Source organism: Bufo bufo, chromosome 4 (assembly GCF_905171765.1).
Source record: "Bufo bufo chromosome 4, aBufBuf1.1, whole genome shotgun sequence".
Lineage (NCBI taxonomy): Eukaryota > Metazoa > Chordata > Amphibia > Anura > Bufonidae > Bufo > Bufo bufo.
Genome location: NC_053392.1, coordinates 540,749,394 through 540,763,400, shown reverse-complemented (window position 1 = coordinate 540,763,400; position 14,007 = coordinate 540,749,394). Strand labels below are relative to the sequence as shown.

General features: G+C 45.1%; 1 protein-coding gene across 1 annotated transcript in view; it reads left to right on the top strand.

Annotated features, from left to right (window-relative positions):
• TASP1 (taspase 1) overlaps positions 1-14,007 on the top strand; it is a 235,101-nt gene that overhangs the window by 121,235 nt on the left and 99,859 nt on the right. The window contains exon 9 of the mRNA XM_040429971.1: positions 7,496-7,602. Coding sequence (XP_040285905.1) covers positions 7,496-7,602 — 107 coding nt within the window. The remainder of the gene's footprint in view (positions 1-7,495; positions 7,603-14,007) is intronic.

Genomic DNA, 14,007 nt, shown 5'->3' with positions numbered 1-14,007 from the left:
CACTTGTGTAGAAATTGTCCACATAAAGATGGTACCCCTTGCCGAATAAGGGTGACACCAAGTCCCAGACTGTCTTCCCACTGCTCCCCAGGTAGTCAGGGCAACCGACCGGCTCCAGGGTCTGATCTTTTCCCTCATAGATCCGAAATTTGTGGGTATAGCCTGTGGCCCTTTCACAGAGCTTATACAATTTGACCCCATAACCGGGGCACGCTTGCTTGGGATGTATTGTTTGAAGCCAAGGCGCCCGGTAAAATGTATTAGGGACTCGTCTACGCAGATGTTTTGCTCAGGGGTATACAAATCTGCAAATTTCTGGTTGAAATGGTCTATGAGGGGCCGAATTTGTGGAGCCGGTCAAAAGCTGGGTGGCCTCTGGGACGGGAGGTGGTGTTGTCGCTAAAATGCAGAAAACGTAGGATGGTCTCAAATCGTGTCCTGGACATAGCAGCAGAGAACATGGGCATGTGATGAATTGGGTTTCGTGGACCAATATGACCGCAATTCATGCTTTTTAGTTAGACCCATGTTGAGGAGAAGGCCCAAAAAAATTTTAATTTCGGAACTTGGACTGGTTTCCACCGGAAAGACCTGGGCATAAGAGCTTCCCGGGTTGGCGGATATAATTGTGTGGCATACCGATTTGTTTCTGCCACGACTAAGTCCAAGAGCTCCGCAGGTCAAGAACAGCTCAAAAAATCCCAGGGCCCGAACCGATTGAGCCGTCTCAACCCGAGACTCCAGACTGGGCGGTGTGAAAGGGGGAACTACAGGTGCGGCTGAAGTTGGTGACTGCCAATCAGGGTTTGCCAGCACCTCAGGGATTCTAGGGGCTCTACGGGCCGTCTGCGTGGTGGCTGCGAGCGGGGGTAACTAGTGCACGTGCCACCGTACCAGCTTCAACTGCCCTTCTGGTGCTCGCCACGTCCACCATGTTGTACGGCAGTGCTGGTTACTAGGTCCAGGAAGGGCTGCGCTGCTGGTGTATGGCCTCACCACGTGATCCGGCAGCGACAGCCCCACTCTGCTGCTCTTGAAACGGATCCTGCGTAACCTGTGGTCTAGCGACACGGGGCCGGGTACGGCCTGGTGCTGCCAGGGACCTCCACCTCCTCGTCCGAACTTTGGGTCAGAGAGCCACTGGCTTTCCACAGGTTCATATTCTGACCCGCTAGATTCATCAGATGAGGGTTCCCACTCCTCATCCGACTGGGTCAGAATCCTGTAGGCCTCTTCAGAAGAATACCCCCTGTTTGACATTTGGACTACTAAATTTAGGGGTATTCCCTGAGACTACCCAAGAAAAAAAGCAAACCTGTCTTACAAAGGGGAGGCTAGCGAAGTACCGGAGGCTGCTGCGGTTGATAAAAAATATCAAAACTGATTTTTTTATCGCCGCAGTGCTTGTAAAGTGAATGTGCAGTGATCAAAAAACAAAATTTTTTTTTGTCACTGCGGTGGGGCGGGCGTGGGTGAACGCACGTGTGGGCGACCGATCAGGCCTGATCGGGCAAACACTGCGTTTTGGGTGGAGGGCGAACTAAAGTGACACTATACTATTATAGATCTGACCGTGATCAGTTTTGATCACTTACAGATACTATAAAAGTACAAATCGCTGATTAGCGATACGCTAATCAGCGAATAAAAGTGACTGCGGTGCGGTGGGCTGGGCGCTAACTGACGCTAACTACCTAACCAAGGGGCCTAAACTATCCCTAAAACCTAACAGCCAATACTAGTGAAAAAAAAAAAGTGACAGTTTACACTGATCACTTTTTTTCCTTTCAATAGTGATTGACAGGGGCGATCAAAGGGGTGATCAAAGGGTTAATTGGGGTGCAGGGGGGGTGATCTGGGGCTAAAGTGTGGTGTTGGTGCTACTCACTGTGAAGTCTGCTCCTGTGCTGGATCCAACCGACGAAAAGGACCAGCACAGGAGCAGAGAAGCCATATAACAGATCATATTTACTAATATGATCTGTTATCTGGCTTCTGATTCGATTTTTTGAAAATCGCCAGCCTGCCAGCCAATGATCGTTGCTGGCAGGCTGGTGACGAAATACTTCTTTAACTTTTGCCGGCCCGCGATGCGCATGCGCGGGCCGGCAATGCACGAAATCTCGCGTCTCGCGAGAGGACGCACCGGCGCGTCCACCCAGAACAACAGGACCGCCGCAAAGACGCAATCCTGCGTACGGCGGTCCTGAGGTGGTTAAAGAGTTGGTTTTTGAATTTTTTTTTTAAATTTCAAGATTTGCTTCTAAACTTCTAAGGGTACTTTCCCACTTGCGTCAGAACTGCCGGAACTGCCTGCTGGATTCGTCAAAACGTATGCAAACTGATTGCATTTGTCAGACGAATCAGGATCCTGATCCGTCTGACAAATGCATTGATATGCCGGATCTGTCTTTTTTTACATTTTTTTGTGGTCTGAGTATGCGCAGACCGCAATGCCGGATCCGTTTTGCCAGAACACTCGGGCCCGGATCTGGCATTAATGCATTTCAATGGGAAAAGTGTTCCTGAATTTTGGACGGAGATAAAACCGCAGCATGCTACAGTATTATCCCCATCCTGAAAAGTCTAAAAGACTGAACTGAAGACATCCTGATGCATCCTGAACGGATTGCTCTCCATTCAGAATGCATTAGGATAAAACTGATCAGTTCTTTTCCGGTATTGAGCCCCTAGGACGGAAGTCAATGCCGGAAAAGAATTACACTAGTGTGAAAGTCCCCTAAGCCTTCTAACGTCCCAAAAAAAGAAAATGTAATTTACAAGATGATCCAAACATGAAGTAGACATATGGGAAATGTAAAGTAATAACTATTTTAGGACGTATCACTGTCGCTTTTAAAAGCAGAGAAATTGAAATTTAGAAAATTGCAAATTTTTCAAAATTTTTGGTAAATTTGGTATTTTTTTTCTATAAATAAAAATTTAATATTTTGACTCAAATTTACCACTGTTATGAAGTACAATATGTGACGAGAAAACAATCTCAGAATGTCTTGGATAAGTAAAAGCGTTTTAAAGGTATCACCACATAAAGTGACACATGTCAGATTAGAAAAATGGCCTGGTCCTTAAGGTAAAAAATGGCAGGGTCCTGAAGGGGTTAAAGGGAAGGTCCCGCTAAAATCACTTATCATTCAATGCGTTCCTGGAACATCCTTTTTTCTCAGATTTTGTTTAGATGTTTTTATTATTTTTATTTTTTTCTGCTGCTGGGTAACAATAAGTATATCCGTTATTACATTGGTCGCAGGGGTTGTCACGTAGAATTTAGAGGCAATTGAACTGCAAATCTGTTTGGCTTTGCAGATTTAGGGGGCCATTTATTAAACTGCCGTTTTAGACCATTGCTGGCGGTGGATCCGCCGAAGTTATGAAGAGGCACTGACCTCTCCATAACTTCAGTGGATCCACTGCTGCTTCTAAATGTAAGACGGCTTCCTTGCTTTCTTCTATTTAGACCATTTTCTACTCCTAAAACAGGAGTAGAAAATGATGAATGAGACTGGCCTCCGGGCCGTCCCCTTCCGTGCCACAGCCACTTTTATAGACCTGGCGTAAACGGGGAAAAGTCACAGATTGCTGTGCAACTAACCAATCTGCGCCTGAAATACGCCTAATAAAGACGTATTTCAGGTTGATAAATGACCCCCCCCCCCTTACTCTTTAGGAAAATGCTCTCTCTCTAGGACTACCTACATCTGCTGGATGTAAGACTACCTACATCTGCTGCATCACCACTTTTTATGAGGGAAGAGTGGGGACAGCAGGGTGGCATTCAGTAGGTTTTGATAATCTCAGGAAGGCCCCTAACGTTCTGGTTCAGTAGCCTGACATTTTTTCAGGGTGGCCACTATGTGCTAAACATGAAACATGTTCGGGGTTTGTGTGGAGTTTGGAAGAGTTGACTGCAGAGCCTCCTTGGCATTCTTCTGTTTAACCAGTTTATGTTCAGGATGCAGTTGAATTCAATAACTCTGAGATCCTCACAAAAGTTATCCACAAGACGGCAGCTTATCTCTATCAAATCCACTAATTATACCTTCTTGGGGGACTTTCACACTTGCCGCAGAGTGATCCGGCAAGCAGTTCCGTCAAATGCATTGCTAGAACGCATCCGTCTCTCCGCTTGTCATGCGGACAGACGGATTCGTCTTGTATCTTTTTTTTTTTCACATTTTTACCACGCAGACTGGACGGACGGAACCGGCATTCTAGTATTTTGAATGCCGGTTCCAGCACTAATACATTCCTATGGAAAAAAAAATGCTGAATCTGGCATTCAGGCAAGTCTTCAGTTCTTTTTGGGCCGGAGATAAAACCGTAGCATGCTGCGGTATTATCTCTGTTCTGATCAGTCAAAATGACTGAACGGAGGATATCCTGATGCATCCTGAAAGGATTACTCTCCATTCAGAATGCATGGGATATACGGTAACTGATCAGTTCTTTTCCGGCATTTAACCCTTTTGACGAAACTCTGTGGCGGAAAAGAAAAACGCAAGTGTTAAAGTACCCTTAGGCCATTAGGCCCTCTTTTTTCGTTGCAAAGTTGTCTGAAAATGGGACCAGCTAGCTGCCTGAAAAGTTGGCGTCCATTGCCTGAGCGTTAGTGAACATGAACAGGGCCGAGCTTAAACATAAAGACTTCTCTGGGTCAAGAGGAGTTTACGGGCAGACATATAATAGTAAGGCTACATTCACACGTCCGTGGTGTGTTGCGGACCCGCAAATTGCGGGTCCTCAACACACCAGTCCGGCACCCCCATAGAAATGCCTATTCTTGTCCACAAGCTGCGGACAAGAATAAGACATGCTCTATCTTTTTGCGGAGCTGCGGACTTAAAATCGCGGCCGCGCTCCGCAATTGCGGCTGCAGACAAGACACTGTGTGCTGTCCGCATCCATTCCGTCTCCGTAGAGAATGAATGGGTCCGCACCCATTCCGCAAAATTGCGGAAAGGATGCGGACCCATTTTGCGGACGTGTGAATGGAGCCTCAACATGAGGAAGGATCATTCGCACTGGAGAGTCATTGTAGAATACAGAGTAAGTGTGCCCGTCAGCAGTGGTAGGTGGTACAGTTAATGGGCATGTAGGTGCTGCAGAAGTGGTGGCATTAGAGTGGTGTTTAAAGGAAATTCATTTAGAAACCAGACACAACTGCTTGTAGGGCTAGCTAATCCGAATGTAATGATACCTTTCACTTAGCAAGCCATTCTTTTTCATTCTGGAGTGAAAAAAAGCACTTTTAACCCATATGCATATAAGCAGTTAAGTGCACCGAAGGCAGGCCCACACCACTCTGTGCACCTTAGCTCCGCCTGCTTTGTCTGCAAGCCCCTCTCTCCATTTGTTTAACATTGCCAGGAAAGATGACTATGCAGTAACCTGGCCCTGTCAATACAGAAGAGGTGGAAGGGGCTGGCAAAGGAAGCAGGAGGAGTGGCTTGGGCCCGCACTTGGTGCATTTAAATGCTAATTTGCATATGAATTAAACTTGTTTTGTTTTCTCCAAAATGATGCAATGGATCGCGAAGTCAAAGGTATCATTACATACAGCTGAGCTACCGCTACAAAGCATAGGGCTGATTATAAAATGCGCCTCTTTTGTGGTGTGAAAAAGTCGCGAATTGCACAAAAAATTTTGTGCAAGTGCCGTTAATCCATTGGTCCCGCCACCTTCCTAGTAAGGGGGCCACACTTATCATCTTTCACGCCAGAAAACTGGGGTTGGCGTCGATTTCAGATCAGGCTCAGGCCATTGTGACTGATATAATGGTTAATTTCCTGGTGATAGATTCCCTTTCAAAGGGGCTGTTCCACAAAATGTATTTATCAGCTATCCACAGGTTCGTGAGCATCTGACCGATGGGACAGCCACCAATCCTTTGACCGGAGAGTCTGCAATCCTCTCTCTGAATGGAATGGTAGTGCGCTTGTTGGTCCACCACTTTCTTTGCTTCAATGGGACTGATGTACGCGGCGCTCTGTCAGTCCCATATTGTTTCTTATTAATAACTGTTATTGAAAGGAGAAGGTTACTTGCAATGCAGCAATTTTAGTCCTTTTCTAAGTGTTCCTGGATACATTGGATGTTAACAATGGCACCAAACCACCATTCATTTTGTATGCAAGGTTATTGCGTTTTGTTAAAAGCTCTTTTGTAACAGAAGTAAAATATATTGACCGACTCTAATGACTTAGTGTACGACACTGTTGTGTAGTGGTCACTCTTTAGGTGACAAGTAGGGATGAGCGAACTTCAGTTCGGCGTACAAGGTTCGGGTTATCTAAGAATTCTGTTATGGATTCCGCTACCACGGACCGTAAGTTATGGTCCGTGGAAGCGGAATCCATAACGGAATTCTTAGAAAACCCGAACCTTGTACGCCGGATCTGAAAACACAAGTTCACTCAAGAAGGAGGTATCTCAATCAGCAGGACCAAAGTACTCGTGGCTTCCCAATGAAATCAGTGATATGACCTTGTGGAGAGGTGGGATCTGAGATGGATTTCATCTGTTGTGTATTTACATTCAGACAGTTGAGAGCGATTATCTCAGATCACGCTGTTCTTTGCATTGTTTAGCACGATCTTGATAAATGTCTGCCAACCAGAGCAATGTTTGTAACGTTTTGCTTTCATCTGCTGCCTCTTCTCGTTTGTTTTGTCTCCGGCCCTCGTAATACTGAAGGCAAGGAGATCTGTTAATTTCCTGCTGTAGAATGTAATTGTTAAACAAATATTTCTGTAGAACAGTCTATGCATGGAATCCGGCCTAGCCAACCTTACATAACTCTCATCAGGCCTCATCGTGAGCGTCCGTGTGGATGCGAAGGGCTCTGAAATGAAGCCATGTTTATTATTAAAGCAGACGGCCAATGTCGGGAGTATGGGGCTCGCGCTCCTTCCTTCCTTCTAAAAATATATGAAGTTGTCGGGATCAAGGTTATTTCATGCATATCCTATAGAGTCCATTAAGGGAGGGCGGCACTCATTTTTATTGTTAGCAAAATCAAAGGGAAACTTTAATCCAGAATTTAAAAGGGATTGTCTCATCTCTCCGTTACCAAGGCAAGATGAGACACAGTCCCGACCACTAGTCGGCCAGGAAACAGCAGAGCAATGCATGAGAGCTATGGGAAAACGTAGCTCTCATGCACCGCAATGTGAGCTACTGGGACGGCTGACTGGTGGTCGGGACTGTGTCTCGTCTATCCTTAGTAACTGCGAGATGAGACAACCCCTTTAAAGAGCACCTGTCGGTAGGATCAGCCCTATTAAACCAGGCATACTGCCTGGTAGTTTTGGTCCTGCTGATTGAGATACCTTCTTCTTGAAAATCCGTTACGGTGTAGCTGAGAAAAAGATAATTATTCTTTATGCAAAAAGAGGACTTCAGAATACCATACAGTAGCTACACTTTTAGTGTTCTTTATGCTGATCATATCTGTATACATATTTATTTCTTCAGAGTTAAGCCTCGCTGCTTTTAAACGGAACAAAAGAAAACTGGAACTGGCTGAAAAGGTGGAAACAGATTACATTCAATTAAAGAAAAGAAGACAATCAAGTGAAAAGGTTGGTTTATTCAGATGTGGTTGGATCATCCAATTCCAAGTACCCAGTGAATGTAGGGGCAGTAATGAAGAAAAAACTTTGTGGCACTCTGTTGTTAGTACGCTACTGGAAGTCTGGTTCCCAACCCATTTAGTCAAGAAGAATATTAACTCTAGTTTGTGCGGTGTAATAGATTTCCTTTAATTAGAGATGTGACATATCATATACGTGACGTTTCGGCCACAATCCGGCCTTCATCAGACTTTATGTAACTTTACTCACCAGCAGACGTCTCTGCGATTCCAACATACGCCCGCTATCTGTGCAGTCTTTCCAGCGGCACCAGTCTGATGAAGGCTGGATTAGGGTTGGGCGATATCAAAAATATTCAGACGATAACGATATTAAGAAATTTGTCGCAATAACAATGTATATCGCGATAAATACCCATTTAAAAGAAAAAAAACACAGGGGGACGTTATACTGTATGGGGGCAGCCACAGGGGGACGTTATACTGTATGGGGGCAGCCACAAGGGGACGTTATACTGTATGGGGGCAGCCACAAGGGGACGTTATACTGTATGGGGGCAGCTACAAGGGGACGTTATACTGTATGGGGGCAGCCACCAGGAGATGTTATACTGTATGGGGGCAGCCACAAGGGGACGTTATACTGTATGGGGCGGCCACAAGGAGACATTATACTGTATGGGGGCAGCCACAAGGAGACGTTATACTGTATGGGGACAGCCAGCAGGAGACGTTATACTGTATGGGGGCAGCTACAAGGAGACATTATACTGTATGGGGGCAGCTACAAGGAGACATACTGTATGGGGGCAGCCACAAGGAGACGTTATACTGTATGGGGGCAGCCACAAGGAGACGTTATACTGTATGGGGGCAGCTACAAGAAGACGTTATACTGTATGGGGGCAGCCACAAGGAGACGTTATACTGTATGGGGGGCAGCCACAAGGAGACGTTATACTGTATGGGGGCAGCCACAAGGAGACGTTATACTGTATGGGGCAGCCACAAGGAGACGTTATACTGTATGGGGGCAGCCACAAGGAGACGTTATACTGTATGGGGGCAGCCACAAGGAGACGTTATACTGTATGGGGCAGCCACAAGGAGACATTATACTGTATGGGAGCAGCCACAAGGAGACGTTATACTGTATGGGGGCAGCCACAAGGAGACATTATACTGTATGGGGGCGGCCACAAAGACATTATACTGTATGGGAGCAGCCACAAGGAGACATTATACTGTATGGGGCGGCCACAAGGAGACATTATACTGTATGGGGGCCACAAGGAGACATATGAGGGCAGCCACAAGGAGACATTATACTTTATGGGGATAATGGGGGCCACAAGGAGACATTGGCTTGGGGCAGCGGCCAGGCAGCCACAACTTGGAGACATTAATTGTCACACTGTATGGCAGTGTTCGCCGGGGCAGCAGCCACAAGGAGACATTACAGTATGGGGGCATTCCCTGCCTGCCTGCTGGCTGCATTACAGCCGTAATGTCCCCATAGTGCTTTCTCCAGTTAGAAAATAATGACCCCCACCCCACTGTTGCCCAACAACATTCTGCCAAATAATGCGATGCAGTGCAATACACAGGCCTCTTCAAGTCTGTGCCTTGAGCTATATGCAGCCCGACTCAAGCAGCGTGATAATGACGACACCGGCCTCTGATGGACTACAGGAACTAGGACTAAAGCCTATTAGAGGAAACAGGGGGCCTGGGAGACATTTCTCCCGTGCCACGTCGCGGCATTCACTTGTACAGTGTTCCCTCAAGATACAATATTAATTGGTTCCAGGAAACTTTCGAAGTCGATTTGCATAAAACTAGTTCCAATACTGTACAGAGCAGAAGCTCCGTACATTATTAGGGTGCATTCACATGACTGTAAGTGTTTTGCGGTCCGCAATTTGTGGACCGCACATGTCCAGCGCTATATAGAGAAAATGCCTAAGCTTAAAATAGGACATGCTCCATCTATTTTGCCGGGCCACGGAATGGAGCAACGGATGTGGACAGCACAAAGTGTGCTATCTGCATCTTTTGCGGCCCCATTGAAATGAATGGGTCCGCACCCGTTCCGCAATTTTGCAGAACGGATGCGGATCCATTTATACGGTCGTGTGAATGCAGCCTTAGAATGTATTGAGCCGGAGTTATTGCTTCATAACTTCATAAATGAGTTTGTACTGTGAAAAACCATTTCCCGAACTTGGGTTCGGTTCCAAATGGTACCTTGGAGCCGAACCTGAGTTAGGGAAATGGTTTTTTACAGTACAAATTAATTTATGAAGTTATTACGCGAAGTCTCGCGAGACTTCATGAAGCAATAACTTTGGCTCATCGGAGCCAATACATTCTAGCTCCTGCTCTGTACAGTATTGGAACTGCGGAGTCATAATCCCTGGATCCGAGCAGTGATGTAATGTGATGAAAACATGAATCCAGCCATCAAAGGAGGCAATATGGACAATCGCAATACATTAGTAAGTGCCTTGTATTAACTTTGTCCACATGATAAATGTCATTAGCTGAAATGAGACAACCCCTTTAATCGTTTTTTTCTAATATTCTTTGTGATATTGGAGCGTGGAAGAAAGTCTATACAAATGTGAGATGTCCTAAGTTGATCAGATTCAAGTTCAGGACTCCAGCGCTGCCTGAGCAGAGGTTACTCTGGAAAGAAATGACCTGAGCAGTGGACTTTCCGTCTCGCCAAGTCCACGTTTTGGCAGGGTAACCTCAACATCCATATGTTTTCACGCGGTGCGGTCCTTTTGGTTAGATGTTTCATCTACCAGACCTTTTATTTTCCACTACTTTTGTCAGGAAGAGCACTATAAGGCATTTTAATTGGCGACAGTAGTTTGTGAGCGTTTTTATACTCATGTAAAATATAATATTCTAGTCTGTCGGAAATATGCAGAATTCCAAGGATCAAAAGAAAAATGGAGATGTGGTACAGGTCAAGCGCCTCACTGTATTCTCTCACTATCCTCAAGAAATAACTGTTCTTGCAGAGATTTTTTTTAATATATAGCTTATATAAACATTTGCTTCCTATGTTTCGTCTTGATTTTAGTCTTGGGGAAATTCGAAATCGATTTTGCAAGTACTGTCTGTGTTAAACAGACTTGGGAAATGAATCTAGGAGCCGTAACGTTTTTACTGCACGGTTTATTTCCATTCCTTTGGTTTTATTTGCTGGTGTGTTGTGTAATTTTGTTTTACAGCGTCTAGTTAAGCCCAGCGCAGAGCATGTGATGCAACAGACATTTTCTACAATTTAGTTCCACGATGAATTTGGAGATGTTAAAGTTTAATAACAGCTTTGCGGCTGGAGGTGTCTACAGCTCACTTTAGAGGAATGTAATTCTGGTCTGTCCTGGGGTTTCTTATGCCATAAAAAGGAAAATTTCAACTGCTCGAGGCTTCGAATGCAGCTTTGGATGAGAGGTGGATGATTTGGAGATTCTGAAATACAAATAACACATTCATTTCCATGAAAAGTAATAGTTGTAAGAATCTGCACCGTCATTCAGCATCTTTAAAGGGAGAAGTCCAGTTAAAGTTGCATGTCACAAGACCCCTCGGGTGGAGAGGTCCACCACTTTCCATAGCAGAGGGACTGTGCTACCCTGTAGATCACCTTTTCTTCTTTAACGTCTCTGTTTTTAGTAAATCATCATTGATAGTTTAAGGTTATGTTAGGGTTTTACAGTGATGGAAGGAATATGGGCTTGGAAGGCCTGTCCTAGTAACATCCAGCTGACATGCTACTTAAAGGGGCTGGATTGTCAGGAAATTACCTATTGTCTAAATCAAGTTTGCAGGTGTGCATCAGCTGTATAACAGCTGGCACCTGCCATGTACGGAACGGGCTTAGCTCCTTTGCCTGCCCCTTACAGTCCCTACCCACCGGTCTGAACATGTACGTCATGGTGGGTGAAAGGGTTAAATACACTTTTCAATGTTTGGGGGTGTATTTATTATTATTATTATTTTTTTATAATTTATCTGTATTTTAAAAAAGAGCCCTTTACAGACCTACAATTCCTGTTGTCTACAAATCCCTTTTCTGCAGTCATCTCATTATCATCACCGGCAAGATTGCAACAAGCAGTCGCATCTCTGGGATTTACAAATTGATGACCTATCCTCAGGATAGGCCATCAATATGAGATTGGCAGGGATCCAACCCCCGGCACCCTCGCCAATCAGCTGTTTGAGGAAGCCACGGCACTCAATGGAGTGTCGCTTGGCCCAGGTAGAGGCATAAGTGCTCATGGAACGCTGTGAGTTCTTAGTTCAGCTGATTGGCAGGGGTCCCGGAAGTTGAATCCCCACCATCTGATATTGATGACCTATACTAAGGATAGGCCATCAATATGTAAATCCCGGAAAACCCCTTTAAGCTAGAGGCAAATAGCATGGGGTCCACCACTAACAGTAGGTGATAGTCACAGCTCATCACAGAGCATGCACACAACACTCTCCCAGTGAGGGAGATTTATCATGAGGGGACTTTTTAAAGTCCGTTTTGCATTAGTCTGCGTGGCTGTAATTTGGAAAAAAAAATTGTTAATTGTCACAGTGATTAATAAATTTGGTGTATCTTTAAAGGGGTTGTACGGGTTCAGAGCTGAACTCATTTTCACCCAGGCAGCCCCTCTGACAATGAGCATCGGAGCATCGCACAGGGCAAAGGTTATTTGTTGATATTATTGCACTTCTAGGCGGAGGCTTCCACCTAGCAGTGTTCCCGGTGACATCACCGGCACTGATGGGTGGGCTTCAGCACTGCCCTAGCTGTTTTACAGGCTAGGCCAGCGGTAAAACCCGCCCATTAGCTCCAGTGACATCACCACACTCACTGTTAGGCAGAAGCCTCCGCCTAGCTTTACCCATGGAGAGCCCGGTACGTCACCGGATCTCCATAAAAAGCCCTTGTCCTGCGCAATTCACCCGAGACGAGTCACAGACTGGTACAGAAGGAGAGAGGGCCATGAACCCAGACAACTCCTTAAAGTTTAACATTTCTAACTTGAGATGTTCTTCAACTTTCTACACCACCCCATTACTAGTGTAAGAGCACGAAAAATGTTGTGACTTTTTAAAAAGTTGCTCTGTTTTAAATCAGCTCGACAGGCTAACGATGCCCACTATTCAAAACTGGAATTTCTGGTGTAAAAATGCCAAATGTAGCAACAAGCCAAAAAAGTTGCAAAGCCATGTTTTTTACGTGTTTCACCAGTTTCCTATATCCTTGTGGCTGCTGTAAAGCAAATCTCTGAATGCAGATCAGTCAAGATGACCATCATAATAATCATGTACAGAGAGTAGAATAAAAAAAATAAAAAAAAACATCAATCAGAACATAAAGATATGTTTCAGTTTTTGCTTTAAGTCTCATGCACACAAACATATTTTCTTTCCGTGACCGTTCTGTTTTTTTTTTGTTTCGTTTTTTGTGGGCAATATGCGGAACCATTCATTTTATTGGGTCCGCAAAAGTTACTCCGTGTGCATTCCGTTTCCATATGTCCGTTCTGCAAAAAAATAGAACATGTCCTATTATTGTCCGCATTATGGACAAGGATAGGACTGTTCTGTTAAGGGGCCAGCTGTTCTGTTCCGCAAAATACGGAATGCACACAGACATCGTCCATATTCTTTGCGGATCTGTTTTTTGCGGACTGCAAAATACATATGGTCGTGTGTATGAGCCCTTGAGGAAATCTCTATCGATTTTAATGTGATGTGGTCTGTTTCCATCCACTGAGATGTTAAAAATGGTGTGGGCTTAAAACACGTGATGTGTTACAAATGAATGTGCTTTAATTGAACAAGGCCAGAAAACCCATTTATTAAAATTTTTCTTGATTTTCTGTATTTATTTTGGCTATATATACATATTTTTTTAATTAAAACCACAATTAAAGATGACTTCCAGCAGGAAATTAAAGGGGTTGTCCAAGCTACAGGTATTGATGACCTAATCCTCAGTACAGGTAATCAGTATGAGATTGGTGGTTGTCTGACACGTGGCAACCCCACACATCGGCAGTTTCAGGGCAGCTGCAGTGAAAGTGTACAGAGCTGGAAGGAGACCGCTCCTTACACTGTAGTTTCCAGCTCCAGTGTAGTGCAGGTAAGTTTCTATTCCGCAGTACCCCGACACGGCCAACTCTTAGAGAACGGAGTGGTCTGCTTCCAGCTCTGTATAGTCTCCGCCGCTGGCAGCTGCCCAAAACTGATGGAGGTTGTGCCAGGTGTCGGATCCCCACTAATCTGGTATTGATGACCTTTCCTGAGAATGTCATCAATATCTGTAGCCCGGACATCACCTTTAAGGGCAGTTAGAAAGGAGGGGGGGCGGTTA